General features: G+C 39.5%; 2 protein-coding genes across 3 annotated transcripts; one reads left to right on the top strand and one right to left on the bottom strand.

The window, feature by feature from the left end:
* Positions 1-1,267: 1,267 nt before the first annotated feature.
* Positions 1,268-15,922, top strand: LOC119501550 (phosphoribosyl pyrophosphate synthase-associated protein 1). 2 transcript variants are annotated; one of them, XM_037791978.1, is made up of 11 exons: positions 1,268-1,722; positions 1,908-1,960; positions 4,061-4,127; positions 4,222-4,394; positions 4,563-4,678; positions 4,799-4,854; positions 5,004-5,149; positions 6,040-6,081; positions 9,112-9,182; positions 10,563-10,709; positions 12,564-15,922. In XM_037791978.1, exons 1-11 carry the CDS (start codon positions 1,640-1,642, stop codon positions 12,720-12,722), a joined length of 1,113 nt encoding a protein of 370 aa, XP_037647906.1. In that variant the 5' UTR covers positions 1,268-1,639; the 3' UTR covers positions 12,723-15,922. The 2 variants fall into 2 exon arrangements, with proteins under 2 accessions (XP_037647906.1, XP_037647907.1); XM_037791979.1 differs by lacking the exon at positions 6,040-6,081 and having other exon boundaries at positions 1,270-1,722.
* A 1,869-nt stretch (positions 15,923-17,791) lies between these two features.
* rasd4 (rasd family member 4) lies at positions 17,792-20,020 on the bottom strand. Its single transcript, XM_037793630.1, has one exon. The coding sequence runs from the start codon at positions 19,743-19,745 to the stop codon at positions 18,978-18,980; it is 768 nt and encodes a 255-aa protein (XP_037649558.1). The 5' UTR covers positions 19,746-20,020; the 3' UTR covers positions 17,792-18,977.
* Between the last annotated feature and the right edge of the window lie 684 nt (positions 20,021-20,704).

Here is a 20,704-nt window from a genome sequence, read left to right as displayed (position 1 = left end):
AGGAATCTGTGGCAAAGGAGAGCAAACACAGGAGCAGTGAAAAGACATCAGATATTGTAACAAAAGATCAGACTGAGGTGATATTTACTGCCTGACTGTGGAGGTCCAAGGTGCCAACAACGTTCGCACCCATGTTAAACATTCACAGAGTCCCTGAAAGCATACCATTAACAATCAAGTTAGTGGAAAAAAATGTGCTTAAGGTAGACACATCTCATATTTCCGGCTGTGCCTCAAATTCCTCAGGCACTCCCAATTTTAACAATAAGATCAGTGTTCGTTCATATTAGTTTCTCACTGCTCAAGTTTATGACTACCAAACTGGCTGGTCTACGATCAGATAGTTAAGGTCACATTAGGGTTGACTTGGTCAATGATTGTAGATCAACATGCTCCTGCTCGTACTGGTATATGTTTCTACAGAGGAACTCAGATACATTTTTTTGTAATGCTTTATAATTATTTCCACTGTCTGCACCCACACTAAACTAGTTCTTCATATGAATGTGACACCTTTAACCCACTCTCCACAGAAAAACAAAGATCTCATCTTTATCTCATTATGTTACATCCAAAGACATACCTCTACTCAGTAGATCTAGAGCTGATGAGTGATGACATCTAGTGGATAGTTGGAGTAATACTGCTTTTTCATGTGCTGTCAGAAATGCAATATTTGAGATGAGCTTATGTCAATTATTTATAGAAAAAGGCAATAATTAATGCTGCAGTGGGTAGAAATGGAGCAATTGTGATTAAAAAAAGTAACTTTTATAAAATGGTCACTATATCCTGACAGTAGTGCATGAGATAGGTAATCTGAAAAAAATCATGTGCCTCTGTGTCCTCCGGTGCTCCTAATGGCAACTGCAAGATTTCACAGACTGGAGGAAAACAACCAATCAGAGCCGAGCTGGAGCCTGCCGTCTCTGAGCAGCTGTCAATCACTCGCAAACTCCGATCAAACAGTCAAACTAGGCAGCGCTGATCAAATATGAATCAGTATTCTGTTACTGTAATGCCTATTTCTCTCCTCAAATGTTTTCAGAAACATCTTGTAGTGTACTGTTTAGCTGTAAAATGAGAAAGTTTGTGACCCTGCAGCCGTGTCTGCTGAGGAAATACCAAGCACAGCCAATAGGAACGCTCTCTCGCTGAAATGACCTGTGATTGGCCAAAGTCTTCCGCTGACCCCTGACCCCTGACCTATAGGGGACTGTCACTCTCAACCCACACACGTGTATTCCGCAAAGCGAAGCTGCTGCTATTTGACCCTCAGGGCGTTCCGTAGTCCCAGACAGAAGACAGTTGTTAGCCTCCAGTGCTACCACAGTGACAGCTATCAGCCGCTTTAGTCTGCAGACAGTCGGACAAATTAGTAGAATAAAGACAGTAATTCATATTTATTTTGTAGCTGTGCTGTAGCTGCGTTTAATGTAGCACACTGAAGGTCATCTCGTGTAATTAGCTTCACTTAGCAGGCTAGTGTTCGGTAGCTAGTTAGCCAGTTAGCTAACGTCGACGTCACAAGAAGAGAATCGGAAACGAGACGCGCTGGTCGGTTGATAAACGGAGCTGCTGTCTGTGTCTGTGTCCGTGTCCGTGTCTGTCTGTGATATAAACCATCAGCAGTGACACAATGAATGTCGCTAAAAGTGGTTATCGCGTCTTTTCCGCTAACTCCTCCGTAGCATGCACAGAGCTGGCCAAGAAGATAACAGAGTGAGTTATAAACACAAAGGAGTATTTATCACATCTCTCCTCTGACGTTAGCTAACGTGTTAGAACAGCTGTTGTCATGGTATCAGTCTGTCTGAATGAATGAATGAATGAATGATGTGCTTACTGTGTCATGTTAACGTTACATGCAAGCTGTTGTTGAATGAGTTGCTCTTGTTGTTTCACAGGCGGCTGGGAGTTGAACTGGGGAAGTCTGTGGTCTTTCAGGAGTCTAACAGAGGTGAGGACAATATGATGGCTTTAAAGGAACACATATTAATGTTACCAACAAAAGGGGGACTGATAATTACTGCTTTACTTTACTTTATTGTCCACCTTAGTGGAAATCTGTCTTTGGCTTCTCTAGTACATAAAAGATAAATTCAAACATGACATAAAATTCAAATATTAAAAACACACAGTCAGCAAAACACTCTGCACTGTTACAAAACATACAACTACAAAGGTACAATTGTGCAAATGGGCAGGAAACAGCAGCAACAGATGGAGATAAGTTACACCTTTCAAAATACGTAAGGTCTTCCCTAGTGCAGTCATTTTGCATTCAGTACCTGTATGGCCTGGGGAATAAAAGACCTCTTATATATGTTCCGGCTCGCCCTCGGGACCTTAAATCGACGGCCAGACGGGAGCAGCTCAAACTCAGAGTTTAGAGGGTGTGAAGCGTCTACAGATATCTGTCTGGCCCTCCTGAGTACCGCTCTATCAAATATGTCACAGAGCTGTCTTTGTGGCTTGCCAACCACCTGTCCTGCAATCTTAACAATTTTGGAAAGCTTGCTTTTGTTCTTCCCACTCAAGTTGCCATACCAAGCAGTTATATTAAACTGGAAAGTCAGGAGTTATATTCTAAATGAACACGTCAGGTATTTATCTGGCTACCCTTGAAAACAATACACTTAACTTTGAGTTAACTGTGTGCCTTGCATCTCTATTTACAAGAGCCTAGTATAACCAGAGGTGGGTTTGGGAAGCATCACTTATCATCATCGTTTACAGCAAAATGAAATGTAAAGATACGATACGATACAACTTTATTGTCAGTTTGCACTGAAATTCATTTTGCATCCATAGGCAGCTCAGTTTGAGAAAAAAGTACACATACACATACAATAGACATACTGTTACCATAGACAGACAGACAAGTAAGACCCATCAGACAAAAAACAGACCACATCACAATTATTCATACATAACCCATTACAAAATTACCATCTGTCCTTTGGATGTGCATTTCTTTAATAGCTCATTAGTTATTATTTAGCAACAAGATGGACTGATGGATAAAAGCGTTCTTTAGCCTGATGCGGTTAAATGTAAATGTAAATGTAAATCGCCTCTTGGAGGGCAGAAGTTGATATTACCCATTTAAAACATGTACGGGATCAGAAGAGATGTTGTTGGCAAGTCTGAACATACTCTTGTTGTGAGCTGCTTGAAAGGAGGCTGTCACAGGTTGGCCAATGATCTTCGCGCAGATTTTGATTTGGCTATAAAGTTTAGTTTTAAGTTTTACAGATATACTACTGAGCCAGGCTGTACTGCAGTACAACAGGAATCACTGAACTGAAAAATAAAGAGATTTGATAAAGCACTGAACTAAACAGTTGAACACCCAGCTGCCACCAAGCTCAACATAAAATGTAAATCCCCCCAAGCATCCCTTCTACAGACAAACACACACCTGCACTAGTCACTTCGTAGCCTACCTCACTTTACTGGTTACCATAACCTGTCTGACTACATACATATCTTGTTTGCATAAATATCCTCAGCAATCCACAAAATGCTACTGCTGCTACTTTTGCACAAATTTACACTTATTTATAGTTATTCCTTTCTGTTTTTATAACTCTTGTATAGTTGTCGTGAGCATTGTACGACATGTTTGCACGTTATTTTGTATCTTGTTTTGTTTGCACCTTATGTGTAGTCTGGTTGTTGCATCATTCCTTCTTTTTCTTTGGCACCCTTTTCACAGCAGCCATTTAGATATGTAATTGCAGGGTAAACACAGGTGTAATTGATGAAATTAATTATGGTCCCATTCTATTTAGTGTGTCACAGCCATTCCAGTGAGCCAGCATGCGCTATACCAGGGCCCCGGCCCACCTAAATGGAACAGGACCATAATTAACGTTATTAATTACACCTGTGTTTACCCTGCAATGACATGTCAAAATGGCTGCTGTGAAAAGGGCCTATTTCATTCTTCTATGACTTTATTGTCATCCATCTGTATACAGCGCAGTACAGTAGAGTCTATGATACAGCTTTGATAGATTAACTGATGGCGTCCTCATTTTTTCCCTCACCATAGAAACTAGAGTGGATGTGAAAGAATCAGTTCGTGGACAAACTATCTTCATCATCCAAACTATACCGCGGTGAGTTTAATGTCTGCACAAATCTCAGTTTTTATAATTATCACTAGCTAAAGTTTACATGTCCTTTTTTTGTTCTTTTTGTTTATGAAACCAGAGATGTCAACACGGCCATCATGGAGCTGCTGGTTATGGCCTACGCCCTCAAGACGTCTTGCGCAAAGAACATCATCGGAGTCATCCCTTACTTTCCCTACAGCAAACAGTGCAAGATGAGAAAGAGGGGCTCGATTGTGAGCAAGTTGTTAGCTTCGATGTTAGCGAAAGCAGGTAAAGAGAACAAAATCAATCTCAACCTGTGATTTGTGTGTCTAGTCTCTTTGTCCCTCGCCATCAGTGGTGTTGTGTTTGCAGGGATTTCATTTCATGTTCACACAGAAAAATCTAATTGTTGATGGGGAAGAAGACCATGTCATTAATCTGTCTTTTACCCCAAAGGAATAACACACATCATCACCATGGACTTGCATCAGAAGGAGATCCAGGGCTTCTTCAGCTTCCCAGTGGACAACTTGCGTGCCTCCCCTTTCTTGATTCAGTACATCCAGGAAGAGGTGATGATCTCATTCAATTGTCTACTGTGTGTGTTTAAGTATAGGCGTTGGTAATCTCTAACCTATTAACCAAATCAATGTGCCATAAACATTAACATCTGTTTTCCTTCCTCTTGTCAGATTCCTGATTACAGAAATGCCATCATTGTGGCAAAGTCCCCATCAGCAGCTAAGAGGTAACTGAAGGACAAAAACACATTTCAACTCCGCTACACATTGTTGTTGCCAGAACTATTCAATCACACTAATGTTTTTTCATATAAGTAATTTGCAATGTATGTCACTAAATATGTGTACATGAACATGTCATCTCTATTTTCTCTAGGGCTCAGTCCTATGCAGAACGCCTGCGTTTGGGACTGGCTGTGATTCACGGCGAGGCTCAGTGTTCAGAGTCCGACATGGCTGACGGAAGGCACTCCCCACCGTCTGTACGCAACACCACAGGACACACAGGACTGGAGCTTCCTTGTAAGAACACCCATTTTTGTAGACCGCTGTTGATATTTCTTTGCAGGTTTTCTTTGCAGATTAGTAGGGTCCAACCCTGGATAGATTTAACATATCCCTGTTTATTGTTTCTCACATTTAAAATCCTTTTTATTTTGTCACACCATGGTCAAATTCACAAGGAATCTCTTACAAGTTTAACTCCTCAGTGCTACAACACTTCACTGCATTCATATTATACATCCTGCCGACAACCCGTCACAGCTCCTATTTGTGCTAACCTGTTTCGATGATTCTGCTGTTTCTCACTCATGCCATCAACCATACTCCAAGAAATTGATTTTCTGTGTCACTGCATGTTTAATTCCACAGATACACTACATCTACTCATGCTGCATCCTCCGCAAGCTGCAACTCCTAACTTACAAAGAGTGACATGCTTAATAATCATAGAATCATAGTCGCTGCCTATTTCTTGGCGCATACCTTGATTTTAAAATACTTCTATTTGGTGACTCTGGCATATAGTTTTCAACATATTTGCAGTGTTAATTCCTGGTAAGGCCTTCTTAGTGGTTCAGTCTGAGAAAATATCAAATGATTGTGTCATTGGCAAATGACTCCGACGTATTTGCGTCAACTTTATTATTTAGTAAAAATATTTCTATTCTTACTTGTGTTTCTATTCTCACCCTTGACTTAAAAAATCCTCCTTAGGAACAATACGTTGCTTAGAAATTGCTTCAACCATAAGAAGACTTTTTCACTTTTATAACAGTCTGATTGTTGCTGTGAAATACTAAAATTTCTGTCCAGCTACCGAGAGGATTTTCCAAGTCTTGGCATCATGTGTTTGTCATGTCAAATATTTGTGCATTTGTGTTAACGTGGTGTTTATTTGTTGGTAATAGCAGGCAAACAACAAGCTCCGTTCCCTGGCATAGAGCTCCCAAGTACGACCGTAAACATATAACTTACATCTGACTATGAAATGATTCCTCTTCAAATGGTTCCTCAATTGGTGCATGTGTAGACAAAAGGGTTTGCGTTGCATCTTGTGAAAATACAGTCTGGATTCTGGAGGGGGAGTTTGTGAAAAAAAATGCAACTGATTGATAGTGCACAGTTGACAAAACCTTTTCAATCAGCTACTGTACAGTGTGCTCTGTACTATATGCTATTTGCATGGCATGTTTGACTTGAGACTGCACCTTTTCTAAGATTCCAGACCGTTGTTCTACAAGATGGCCAAACTCCTCTTTGTTTTGTTGTGTTCTGATTTTATTTTGAAATCCATAAATCAAACCAGAACCATGCTAAACATTTGTTTTTGTTTTATTTAAATATCAGGACTCATCTTGCCAATCAACACATGGTGCACCCATATTAAACCCGCTCTTAAAAACCTGATTAACATTTGGTCATAACTGCATGTGATGATAACAACAAAGCATGCTGTTTTGAAACCTAACATCTAATGGTGGGAAGAAGAAACATTATGAATGGGATTGTTGGAATATTTAAGCATTAAATTGAAGCCGAATTGAAGTTTTAGTTAGCTACCTCAGTCATAATACCAGAACGCATTTTATCTAGTTGTAGTGTAGTCTGTACACTTTTATCTCTGTGGTAGACGTTTCTGGAATGCAATGTCAACCTGATGAAATAATTTAAGCTTTTCAGATTCATATCTATCAGGATAATGTTGATGAATATTATTTTCCCTTAAATTAATTTCAAGATTTTTGACCAAACATTTCTCAGGTAGCTTGTTGCAGTATCTCAGCAAGCTGTAAAAACATATTTTTGAGAAGTGTGTGTACTGCTAACAACATGGCTTTTTTGCTGTTTTTTGGTTGATAGTGATAAAAGTCTGAATGTGACACTGCCAGGTTTTCTGATGCTGTGGGACTCACGGTATTCAGCAAAAGTGTTCTGCAAGGCATGCTCCTTCTGTCTCCGCTTCTTTATACTTTTTCCTTCACAATCGGCTTGGCTGGCTGATTGTTCACCGGTTGATTGTTTCCCGATACCCTGTGAAGAACTACATTTACATGCACAACAATACTTGAAAGAAAGCTGCTTTAAAAAAAATTACAATATGTATCCAAAATTATGTTTAAGGGGTGGTCATTTAAATCTGCTACATTGAATCTAATCCCAGTCTAATTTCAATTCACAACAGTTTAGTTGTAGGTTACACACATATATCATATTATTGAAGGGGTAGTTTGGGTGTTTTGAAGTGGGGTTGTATGAGGTACTTATCCACAGTTTGTATTACCTACAGTAGGTAATGGTCGGCACGCCCTCAGCTTTGAGAAGCAGACAGGAGTTACCGCACGGAACCAAAGCAATTTGTTGCTGTTGACGGGGCCGGCAGCAAAATGTATTTTAGCCACCTAAAAGAAAGGCCAACCTAAAAAAAACCATATCAGTTTAAGTGTACGCTATATTTAGAATATATTATTGTAATATATACTATATAATATAATAATATTGTATTATATAGTATTTTTTTAATAATATATATGCTATATTTATATTTTCAATTCTTTATCTTGCTGTCAGACAGCCCTTTCTGACAGGGAACTGAAGCCGTTGTATCCATCTATGCTCTCGCCAGAGCCACAAGACTCTATTGAAAAAAAACCTCAATTTTACCTCACAGATCAAGGGAGTTGCTGGTCTACAGCTGCCTTGATCAATTAGTTTGTTTGTGCTATTGTGTGACTTTGGTGAATCCGAACTAACAAAAACTTAACACAAACTTAAACTGATATTGATTTTTTTAGTTGACCCCTTCTTTTAGGTGGCTAAAATATGTTTTGCTGCCGGCCCCGTCCACAGCAGTACATTGCTTTGCTTCTGTGCAGTAACTCTTGTCTGCTTCTCCAAACTGGGGGCGTGCTGTCCGTCATCTACTGTAGGTAATACACTGGCTATGGAAAAGTACTACATGCAATCCCACTTCAAAACACCTGAACTATCCCTTTAAATCTGTCACAAGGTAGAGCATATTCATGTTGTCTCCAACATGTTATGTTCTAATGTTTCTGTTTAACTTTGTTGTGACAGTGTATATACCTCTAGCAAATTTAAAAGTTGAATGGTATTATTTTAGCAACTGAAATTACATGACACCAGAATGTTTACAGCTTGTCAATAGCAAAGTCATTTTGGGGGTGCATACTTAGAGTAAGATTGCACTAATCGATGTATCGACCCCATATTGTGATAGTGGACAGCAACCTGGCAATGAAGTACTCATAATGACAAATGAAGCTGCGCAGATATGAACAATTAAGTAATACTGTATATTGTTTGTCGCGTGATATTGGTTCAGCAGCTGCTGCATCTCCTGTGATTGGCATGTGAGATGCAGTCAGGTTATTGTGTGCATGTAAAAGTAGTCGCTGGCAGCTGTGATGTTCGACTGAGGACTGACCCCCTGAACATTGGCACAAGTGTGTATGAAGAAACCCTCATCAGTGCTCGTCAGCCACTGTTGTCCTGTGTGAAATAAGACTGTCTGGTTGCATATTGGTTCATATGCAGACTGCTGCCATATGCCTGCCACAGCCTAGGCTTGAGGTTGTGTGTGTCCAGGCAGTCGTATGTTGCCTTCTGATTGGGTATCCTGGGCAGAAAACCCTGTCATTTGATTTTGCATGGCATGTGCTGTACTAAGTTTGGCATTTCAGTTTTAATCTCTTAGGTGGGGTACAATGGGGGGAAACATTTAAACTTTTGATTGCCATTTTAAATTTATTACAGCATTGGATTACTCAACAAATCATTCCCATCATCCAATAACGACCCCATAATTCGGGGTGCAGATTTGCCGAAATTGCAAAACATTTTCTCAACCCATTTTACCCAATCTACTGAGATTTATTTTCCATTTGATGAAATACAGTACACATAACCTCTCATAACCTCTAAGTGCTCTCGCAGGTAACAAGTTCTGCTTTCCTTTTCAGTGATGATGGCCAAGGAGAAACCTCCCATAACTGTAGTCGGAGACGTGGGAGGCAGAATTGCCATCATTGTGGTAAGATGCTGTGTGAATTCACTTTCTGTCATAATCAGTTTCTCTGCCATCTTGTGATTATAACTCTTTAATTGTTCTCATTTATAGCGTTTCCAAGCATCTCTAGTGGTTTGCACCACTAGTAGTAAATTAATTAATGTACTGCCACTATAAATGCCTGTTATCACCTTCGGTATGGTTTTACAAATAAATGTATAACTTGGGAGTTAAATGTGAACTTAAAGGGATAGTTTGGGTGTTTTTTAAAGTGAGGTTGTATGAGGTACTTATTCATAGTCAATGTATTACCTACAGTAGATGACGGTCGGCACGCCCCCAGTTTGGAGAAGCAGACAGGAGCTACTGCACGGAAGCAAAGCAATGTACTTCTGTGTTGACGGGGCCGGCAGCAAAACGTATTTTAGCCACCTAAAAGAAAGGCTCAACTAAAAAAAATCAATATCCGTTTGTGTAAGCTACATTTAGAATATTTTCACCGCTTTATCTTGCTGTCAGACAGCCCTTTCCGACAGACGAAGCTGTGCTCTCCATGCTTTCGCTAAAGCCACCAGACTCCATTGAAAAAACCTGTAATTTTACCTTGCAGAACACTGGCTGCTAGCTGGTAAAATTACAGGCTTTTTCAATGGAGTCTGGTTGTTTTGGCAAGAGCATAGATAACGGCTTCAGTTCCTCATTACAAACAGACTGTATAGCTGTCTCACGGCAAGGTAAACCAGCGAAAATATTCTAAATACACGCTACACTTAAACTGATATGGATTTTATTAGGTAGCTAAAAATATGTTTTGCTGCCAGCCCTCGTCCACAGCAGTACATCGCTTTGGTTTTGTGCAGTAAGGGTGTGCCGCCGGTCATCTACTGTAGGTAAACACTGACTATGGATGAGTACCTCATACTCATCTCAAAACACCCGAACTATCCCTTTAACTATTCATGCCTTTTGAGTTACATTTACACACCTTAAAGTGAGAATTTGTAATTGTTTAAATAAGTAATAACACTTTCTTCTTCTTACATATAAAACTTTAATTCATAAGCAATAAAACATACAGATGCTCAATTCAGTGAACACAGGGGTTATGCTGCTATAGCCTAACGTGGTCTGGTATGACCAGTAGATTAAGGTGGCTAATGTTAGCCTGTATAACGGACACTATTGAGTCAATTCACTGACTTGATGTTTTGGCATTTCTTGTTATCCCACAATAGCATTGTTCATATGTTCCTGCCATTATGCTAAGCTGCTCTATGATACTGTAAGAGCAACCAACCGATCAGAGACACCATGACAAAGAAATTACCAAAGAGAAAGAGACGGGGATGTAATTGTTGAGTCTTGGTTACAGGTAGTATTTTTCTTTTCTCTTTCTTCTTCCAGGATGACATTATAGATGATGTCGGAGACTTTGTTGCAGCTGCTGAGATCCTGAAAGAGAGAGGAGCCTATAAGATTTATATCATGGCCACACACGGCTTACTGTCTGCTGATGCTCCACGCCTCATTGAGGAATCCGCCATCGATGAGGTGAGGACACCTAAAAGTGTTGTTTTCAGGAATATGCATTTAAGTTTTAAAAGTAGGTATACCTGTTGCATCTGTAGAATATCAACAAGGACGGAAGCTAAAAACCTACCAAGGGGAGAAGAAAATGCCAAATGGAAGGAGTTATTTGAAATCAGCAGAAAATGTGCTCCTATAGCTCTCATATGTTCTTTATAAACACAATGTAAAAGACGATACTTCCTCCTAATGGGAGGAATTTCAGCTGAATTGTTGTGGCATGAGATGAGCTTTAACTAGAACAAGGAAATGAGCATTATATTGCAGTTGTATTTCTATTTCTGTTGACGATCATGTTTCAATTTTCAGTTCCTCCTAACTATCCAGGGTTCAGAAAACAATAGATGCACTCAACTTTTTGAGTCAGATGGGTACATTGGAACTCGCTGGATTGAAAAGGTGTAAAATTTCACCTCCCATCAGTTTTTAAGCCGTCTCAGATTTCAATTTTGAAAGCCATGAGCAGCAGTAGCCACTTGGAGCTCACAGGTGAGCCAAAACAAATGAGTACACAGGTGTAGTTTAAAGTGTTTTTATTATCAGCCTGACAAGAAACTGCATTGGTAAACTGCTTTTTAATTTAAATTGAAACTGTCTCATCTTTTCCAGTCCTTGAGGATACCGGCGCCCTCGGCCGACATTATTTTTTTTTTACTGAGGCTGTAGCAGGCTCAGTTTTAGAGCTTGTCGGGAAAAATGTTAAATAATGCTACGAAGTTCGGCTAAATTTTGGCAAAGAATTTTAAAGGGGTCCCTTGACCTCAAGATATGTGAATGAAAATGGGTTCTATTGGTACCCACAAGTCTCCCCTTTACAGACATGCCCACTTTATGATAATCACAAGCAGCTTGGGGCAAAAAACATGTTGTTTTTTGAATGCAGTATAAATGTGTTATTTTCGCCAATACTAAAATGGTGTGTTTGAATATTTCTGCATACTGGGGTCCCTAAACAGTCTTGGAATTACATAAATCGGGTATCACTGTAAAGCTGAGACTCTTGTGGATTCAATGAGCCTAATTGTATTAATGTGTGAAGATGTTAGTCCCCAAAGTATCCATTTCTTTGTAGTGAGACCATTTTTTATATTTGACCCCACTGTATAAAACGACCTGTGGTGACCTCTAGGATAATCACAGCCTCATGAAACTTTACAGTCACAAACTAGAGACATTCAGAGGATGGCTGGCTTTCCTAGTTAGATTGACAATAGGGGGGTTTCTGAGCAGTTTCTAGAACAGAAGTGCTCGCCATTCAATCGTCAAAAAATGCAATTCTTGCAGAAATCTCCAAATGTCAAAGTTTTTGATCCCAAATCACAACATGGCTATTTCTATGGTGTTCCTAAGGGACTTGGTGTCTTAATGTGGTATTTTGGAGGGATTATTTATAATCTTTATCAATTCTGGAGCGGTAAAAATGGTTAAATTTAGCACCAAATCTGTGTAACAAATTGTATCAACTCAAAAAATTGCTGCAACAACTTATGAGACATAATAGAACATGGGAATGGCCATCATATACTTCTATCATAATGTTGTAAACCCTTATACACTTTTACAATTATTTTAATTAATTATTATTTTTTTAATTTGTGATTTATGACTAGTAGAACTTCACACACAGTGCTGAGCTGCAACTCAAATTAATCTTCAGGTTCCCAGATTTCAGATGATGTACACCACTTCTATGTGACATCTACTGTCTCCCCCTAAGAACCATATGTACCTCCCTAAAAAAGACAAAAACGGGTCTATGAGAAAGAGGGAGGAAGTGGAAAAGTCTAACCACGATCTGTGTGATTATTCAACCCTCAGGTGGTGGTGACCAACACAGTCCCCCATGAAGTGCAGAAGCTCCAGTGTCCCAAAATCAAGACTGTGGATGTCAGCATGATCTTGGCCGAGGCCATTCGCCGCATCCACAACGGAGAGTCCATGGCCTACTTGTTCCGCAACATCACCACGGACGACTAAAGAGTGTCAGAGAGGGTGAGGTGGGTGTGATAGCGACTTGAAGGCAGGTGCACTTCTTCCCAGTGCTTTAAAAAAAGACATGCTAATGCCATGTTCCATGTGTTGTTTATGTCAGGATTACATGTGTCATAATTCAATTGAAAGAAGTTTAGATGATAAGAATTACCCAACGTTATTTAACTTTTTATCAAAAGGTGTAAAAAATATTGCTTTTGTTAAGTTGAGAAATGTTGTTGAGAAAAGATAGCAAACAAGTGACTTTCACCTCATTCAGTCATATTTTCAAGCCACTCCTCGTCTTGCTGCTGTTTCCAACTTGAAAAAAAAAGATGCTTTGTATTTAAAAAAAAGTTATTTTGTCATACACTGTGGTACCTCATATCTAACGACTGACTGAGTTTCAACTGCAAAAAGAGAAGAGAAAAACGTCTCCAGTAACAGTACTTTATGCTTTACCAACCATTTTCCAGTCGCTCTTGCTGGCCCTCATAATCAGGGCTGCTCAGCACTTAATGGGGTGTGTTGTTTCCAACCACATAGATAACAACACAAGCTCCTGCTTATTGGTGCCCAAACGATATTTTTATGCAGCTTTATTTGCACCATTACGGGAATGTTTGCTAAAATGTCCTATGTGATACACGACGTTTCTGTAGAATGAATGGATCTTCATTTTTATATAGTATATATTAGAGGCTCAGTTCAACTAAATTATAACAAAATACATTTTCCTACTTACTCTTAGTTGTATGTAAGAGGATAGTGCTGCTGTTTTGAGAAATCTGCTTCTGTGGTTCCTGCTGTTACCCTGGTAGAATGGAGGTTAATGTAATTAAATTTATGGTGCTCAAAGTATCAATATACTATGAAAAAGTGAAATGTTAGGCTCAAAGAATTGAAAATTGATATTTAAAAAACTGTACAATGTTCACAACAAGGTCTGCAGATTCTTCTGAGTAACTTAACTTTCATTATTTCTGGAAAGGCGAGTATTTAAAAGATTTGAATTCCATTCACTTCCATTGTATTACACCTGTAGTGCATGGTTAACGTATATTGTAGTAATTGGGATTTTTTTTTGTCATTATTACTATTATTATTTTGTTGTTATTTGGATGGACTGACCCTTTAATATGCTCTATCTCTCTAGCAGTAGACTGAACATACCTACTCTAATATGATGCTTATTTTGAATGGTGATGAAGGAAAGATGTAAACTGACATCACATTGCAAATAAAAAAGACCGCCATTGTTGTAGCCAATTAACTACGAACCATGGATATTAAACATTACTGCCGACTGTTTTTCAAAGCAGAGTAAAGATTTACTTCATGTGTTTTGTTTTCTAAGCAGTCAGTGGTTTTCCTTAGTTTTAGTTTTCTATGAAAATCAACTTCAACAGTGAATCTCCTGCTGGGTTTTACAGTATTGTTATCTGGTGATGTGACTGAAAGGCTGCTTGTGTGCTACTGTTGGAGTTAGCAATCCACACTCTATAATCTTCTTAAATGCAAGCAGCAGCCAACTTCTCAATCTGCTCTTGTTAATTTTTTGCCCCTCTGATTTAGAGTTTTTGGTCAGTATGAGTAACTTGAGTGTTACACCAACGCTTGAATGTACCAGATAAGTGGTCTTTGAACTGATCCATGCTTTAGGTGCATCACTTTACAATAACAACTTTGACAAAATTCAATATGGTGGGCTACTTGAGTTGTTTTTTGTACTGTAGTAAAGTGAAAGGAAATCAGTTTGGCTGCTTGGAATAGGGATGCACCGATGCCACCTTTTTCAGACCAAGTACAAGTTCTTACATTTGGGTACTTGCCGATATAGACTACTCATATGAGTACTTAATAATACCATTATAGTTCTCAGAATGACTTTGAAAACATGTTTTATTTTCCTCAGATGTTCCTCACTTTCTGACTGTAACAAATTAAATATGCAACATGACAATACAACTATATACAACTGACATTTTAACATTCAACTTTGTGTTTTCCCTATACGAACAGACCATAGTTTGCAGTAGGGATGTTAATGATTAACCATTTAAATATTAAAAATTAAAAAAAAAACCTGAGCAAAACTCAGAGGAGTGGCTTGTCATTTAAAGGAGAATAACTGGTCCACCTTAAAGGTCAGCCCACCTTAAGTGTGCCTGAGCCGGAGTTGTTGGTAGTTTCGGGGCTAACATTACAGCAGGCTTGCAATACTGGCGGAAACCCTGACTGATTCTGTTTCAACTTTTGCGCTACATCTCTTTTTTGGCACCCCCTGCAACCCCCAACGCTGCAGCCCAAACGCACCACCCACATTCACAATGAATGGGAGGATTGGCGTTTTCGCCGCACCATCGGATCTGGTGTGAATGCAGACTTAGGCGCTTCAACCCCTGCATGCAAGTCACTAATCTTGACGGTTAACATCACGTTGCCGTAAAGTGGTATCAGGTGCAGTTGTATTGGAGTAGTTTTACGAGTACTATCGGACCTAATTCTAGTATCGGTGCATCCCTAGCTTAGAAGATAGGACATGGGCACTAAAAAAAAGAGAAATTGCCAGCAGTAATGTAAAATATGTGCATTCTTAGTAAATTGGCAAAAACACCAGTATGGTCTTGATGTTTGTTTATAAATTACGGTGGTATTTCCCCGTAAAAACTTGTGATTTGAACACACGCACCTTTTTGTGCTCTCTGAGTAAATTTCAAAGTGATGCTTAAGAGAAAATGAGTGTATTTCTATACCGATTGAGCCTTTTGCTCAGGTGAAATATACTTAATAAGCCAATGCACAATTGTTTGTTTCTATGTTTTTGATGGTTTGTTCCGATTTCACGTCTTGAAGAAAGTATTGTCTTCCATACAACGCTACTGTACACCTTTGCTTTTTACCATTTTTGTTTGTTATAGAGAATGGATTTCTCCATATGTGCTCATGGATGGCTATTTGAGAGCTAGATGCTCACGCTGGTGTTGTGTTGGCACAGAGTTGGAGGTTGTCGGTATCAAATGCTGTTGCTCCTAATGTCTCCTCTGTATTCACTGTTCTCCTGACTTGTCTGTGATGTTGAGGACGTATGATTTAGACCATAGATATAAAACAGCTTTATAAAACTGTTATATCCATGATTTAGACACTAACACCCTCCTGTACGACGTCTGTCAATGTGTATGAAAATAAAACCGTTGCCTCTTGCTGTGCCTTCTCTCTACAAATAGGGAACCATATTACAAATACTAGTATATACAAGACTTAAAGGAACAGTGTGTAGCATTTAAGGGGATCTATTGGCAGAAATGGAATATTATATTATGTATAAGTATGTTTTCTTCAGTGTATAATCACCTGAAAATAAGAATCGTGTTTTCGTTACCTTAGAATGAGCCGTTTATATCTACATAGGGAGCAGGTCCTCTTTCTACAGTAGCCCAGAACGGACAAACCAAACACTGGCTCTAGAGAGAGCCATTCGAGTTTTCACGTCACTGTAGTTCTCCTACACCCTGGGCACACAGGAGAAGTTTCAGTTGGTTGCAATCTACAACCTCACCACTAGATGCCACCAGATCCAACACACTGCACCTTTAAGACAGTTTATGTTACTTTATCATAATAAAGACAAATTGTAATAGGCATTAGTTGGAATAGGGATCTTCTCTTCTCTCTGTGAAGACTATATTAAATTGTAGATATTTTGTAAATGTAAATCTGTACACATGCTGCACTGAACTATATGATCATATTTCTTTCAAAGAATTAATATTGATTTTGATCAGAAGTTAAGATTTCGGAAAGATTCATTGTCAAAATGTTCCATTTCAGTGCAGAAAAGTTAGCTTCTTCTTTCTTACAATACCGGTGTCTGTTAAGAAACTGTAATGCAGCTTGGAGTCCAGTCATTTTTGGATCTCTTCCTCCATGTTGGCTGCTCTGAATCAAATTTCCGTTGGCTAACCTTGCTGTTTTAAGCAAACTTTATGTAGACTGATATCTGCAGGTATTTGATGAACATGGCTGAAATGGTAATTAGCAGAGTAAAAGGTAACACAAATATGTAAATACTGTATTGGTGTATAAGAAGGCCTACCTTTAACGTTGCCGTGCAGTACTACAGTAGAGTACAGTCTTAAGCCAGTCTTTTACACCTGATGTAGTGACCGTCAGAGATCCTATACTTGTTCAAAACTTCTCAGGTACAGTATCTATACACCACTGAGGAGCTTTGACCAAGTCTAGGAGCAGAGACAAACCCAGAAAGACTTCAGTGTTCAGTGAAACCTATCTACAACAGAGCCTCATACCTGTGTTCACCACAACCTGAGTGGAAAGTTTAGTTCGCACCTGAGCTTTAAACAGGACGATCTGCCTCTCCGAGTCCGTCCGTGTGCCGAAAAGACGAGTTTGCGTGCCTTTGTGGACCGGCTGATGACAGCAGTGAGTTTAAACGGGACACAAAGAGGAACCAGAGATCTGATAATCACAGGTCACTTCCTTGTCTGATTCTGGGGAAACAATGCACCTTGTCTCTGAATGTTTTATGAAAGAGGAAGCATACCTTTTTCGCTCCCTCTCTGGGCCTGTGGCCTTTTTAACAGGAAATCTGTTAACATCAAAATGTCAACTGATTAACTGATCCATTTAACCTGACATCATGTTTCAAAGCAGGTGGAAAGTATGTATTTTTCATAAACTCAGAGTACTAAATACTGTTTTAATTGTGTATCTGCAGTACCCACTGCTGTATAGAGTTACATAGACTGTGTTGACTTAATCTCATGTATTGTATCAGTCGCTTGATACAGAAGTTGATAAGGCATGTACAGGGTTTATGGTTCCCTTATAATCTTATTTAACATATTGTTTGAAATGCTTCCTCATATCCACCTACAGAGAGCAACTCGCTGTATTTGTTTTTGTAAATAATGACCACCAGGGGGCGGTACAACACAGAACAGAGGGATCATTGGATTGATTTTGTGTGCGTATGTCAGACCAATGCAATAAATCCATAATTAATTTTATTTCACCTTCATTATGAATACCACTTTCCAGGGATTTTTACATTTTAAACAACAGTCACTTTAAATACAGACAGGTTGGTGAAGTGATGAAGCAATTCTTAGTTATCTGCTTTTTTTTTTATTTTTTTTTACTTACATTTCTGGTCAGACCAGCACTGTTCTCAAGAAAAAGAAGTTGAGTCAACACAATGCAATTGTGTCCACCAATTTATTACACCATTTAACAAACAAATATCTCCATATGCTATGACAGAATTACTACATTTATACAATTGACCGTACAAAACAATTTTAAGTCCTTAGATTCAAACTTAGCTGTATTTTATTTTCATTGTATTTCAGTTTGGACTGTAATAACTAACTAATATGTACCTTAATAATTTTCAAATGTGAATATGACCCCTCCCCTACACACATATTTAATTCTGTCTGCTCTGTCACGTCAAGAAAAGTCCTATATCAGAAAAAATGACAAAACAACCTGCACAAATGTGACTGGAGGTAAAGTAAATATGCTTTATTTATCATGAAGTAATCACTGATAAGATCATCAAATATCGCCTTGTTCTTCGTGCTGTTATGGTGAAAAGAAAAACCCTTTAAATTCTCAAAAACAAGTCAAACTCCCATTTAAAAAAAAAAGTATTTATTAGTCAAACAAAAAGAGAGAAAAAAACACCAGAAGTATGTATTTCAAAACGTCAGAGTTACAGGACAGGCTTCACAATAATTCACAACATAATGTGTTGATGTGCTGCTATTAAAAATATAAACCGTTGTCCTTCTGTTGTTCTCTGTCTTCTTATGTAAACACATTTTTGCATAAACACCCATCACTTCACATTTATTGCACAAAAGCCTAAAAAATGAAACCTCACATGTACACTTGATCGAAAACTGAGCTTATGATACATAATGCTGCTTTTACACTGTCACGTTTTATTACGCCATCACTGTTGACATTCACAGTAAGCAGTGTCCGTGCACATTGTTTTCAGCAAGCAGTTGTTCAACCACATTCTTTCACGTCTTAAAAAGTGGTGTCTGTTTTCATGGTTATGTGTCCGTCCTCGCTGCAGTATCTCTGTGCCTGAGGACACATAATTTACTGTCTCATTAGAGTCTGTTAACATTTAACACTGTCTCTTGGTGTGCAGCTCCCCACCATACAAAGCCCTTTCACTCTCTTTTGGGCAGTTTTCTCTCTGCCTCTTTAGCCTGAACATCATTATGAGATGAGGCAGCTGTTGGTCTTGTTCATCGGGGGTCGTTTGCTGCTCTCCTTGGGGAAGGTTTCCCGTCTCCGGCACAGCGCCGGGCTGAACCGACTGGGCAGGTTGGCCTGCTGGAGCAGCTCCCTGAAAGCCTCCAGCACGTTGACATTGTCTTTGGCGGAGGACTCCACGAAGCTGTGGTTCCAGTCCAGCTCCACCGTGGACAGCACGTCCTTGCTGGACACCTGGCGCTCGTTGTGACGGTCTATCTTGTTGCCTATCACCACGATGGGCGTGTACTTGTCCTCCTTGACCTCCAGGATCTCGTCTCGCAGGCTCTTGACCGCGACCAGGGATTCGGGGTCGTCCACGGCGTAGACCAGGGCGAAGGCGTCGCTGTTCTGGATGGAGAGCTTGCGCATGGCGGGAAAGGAGTAGCTGCCACTGGTGTCCATGATGTTGATGGTGACTTTAACGCCCGCCACCTCGTACTCCTTCCTGTGGAGCTCCTCCACCGTGCGCCGGTGCTTGGGCTCAAAGGTGTCTTTGAGGAAGCGTTGGATGAGGGCTGTTTTCCCCACTCCAGCTGCTCCCAGAAACACCAGACGCACCTCTGTCTTCTCCTTTACTTCAAAAGACATGATGACCTCCTGTTGCTCTTTTTCTCCTGCTTGAGAGAATCTCTTCTCCTTGACCTGTGGATCCTCGTCTGAAGACTGAGTTGATGTCAGTGATGGAGCTGGATGTAGTTCTGTTGAAGAGGATGATGGTAGCAGATGCATGCAAGTGTGCCTGTCAAGGCTGTATTTATGTTCACACACAACACCTGCCCCCTTCTGCTCCCTGCCAATCAGGAGAGGGCAGTATTTCCTTCTCCGTGAGCTTGCAACAACCAATCACAGGCACTTATGCAAATCAAGAAGAGTAAGAGAAAAAAATGTGTGACAGAGTTATTTCCTTTGTGTGTATGTAATGCTGCAGAAAACATTTCCAGCAGAGTGTCGCGGTTAGTTTCTGACTGCTGCTGCAAACAGGATCAGAGATGGTGTTTAATACTGACTGTCATAAATCAATCATCCATGAATCAATCATGTCACTCTTTTTATCAATGATGCACGCTGCTTGTAAATCACAGCCGAGAGTTACAGTAGTTAATTAAATGCGCAGATGTTTTAACACATGCTTGAATATTGATTTTCAGATCATTAAAGCAACCTTCGTGAAGCTTTAATTGTTAAAAAATATATGCTCTATATGCTCAAATATGCTCTATACCATATCCAGAGCATTAAAATAGCAGCAAACAATTATCGTCTATGTAAAGATATAGAAGAGTAATGTCTACCTGAGCAGAGAATGAAGTCACTCTCCCTCTGTGTGTGTTGTAATCAGAGCTTTTCTGTGCTTTGTTGACATAGTCGGGCTTTTAGTGCATGCTCTGTCAGCCGTGTTGCCTTGCTTGCACTGTTAGCGCTTAGCCGTCGCCATGTTGAGAGCCGAATGGAGGCAATAGATATACTTAGAATTTTTTGCATTGAGCACCTTTAACGCTAAGTCTCCATTTCAGCTCTGACTGCGACTAGAAATGTCTTTGTGTACTGAAGAAAAATAAATTAATCTGAATTGAACCACAAAAACCGCAAGACGATGGTGTTTACCGCGTTATGTTGATTTATAATCTTTTTATAAAGTATTTGTTTGGCTTAATTCAGTGATTGTTTAAATTTAAAATTCAGTTGTT

Source organism: Sebastes umbrosus, chromosome 14 (genome assembly GCF_015220745.1).
Source record: "Sebastes umbrosus isolate fSebUmb1 chromosome 14, fSebUmb1.pri, whole genome shotgun sequence".
In the NCBI taxonomy this organism is placed as follows: domain Eukaryota; kingdom Metazoa; phylum Chordata; class Actinopteri; order Perciformes; family Sebastidae; genus Sebastes; species Sebastes umbrosus.
Note: the sequence above shows the minus strand (reverse complement) of the source record. Positions and strands in the feature narration are given on the sequence as shown.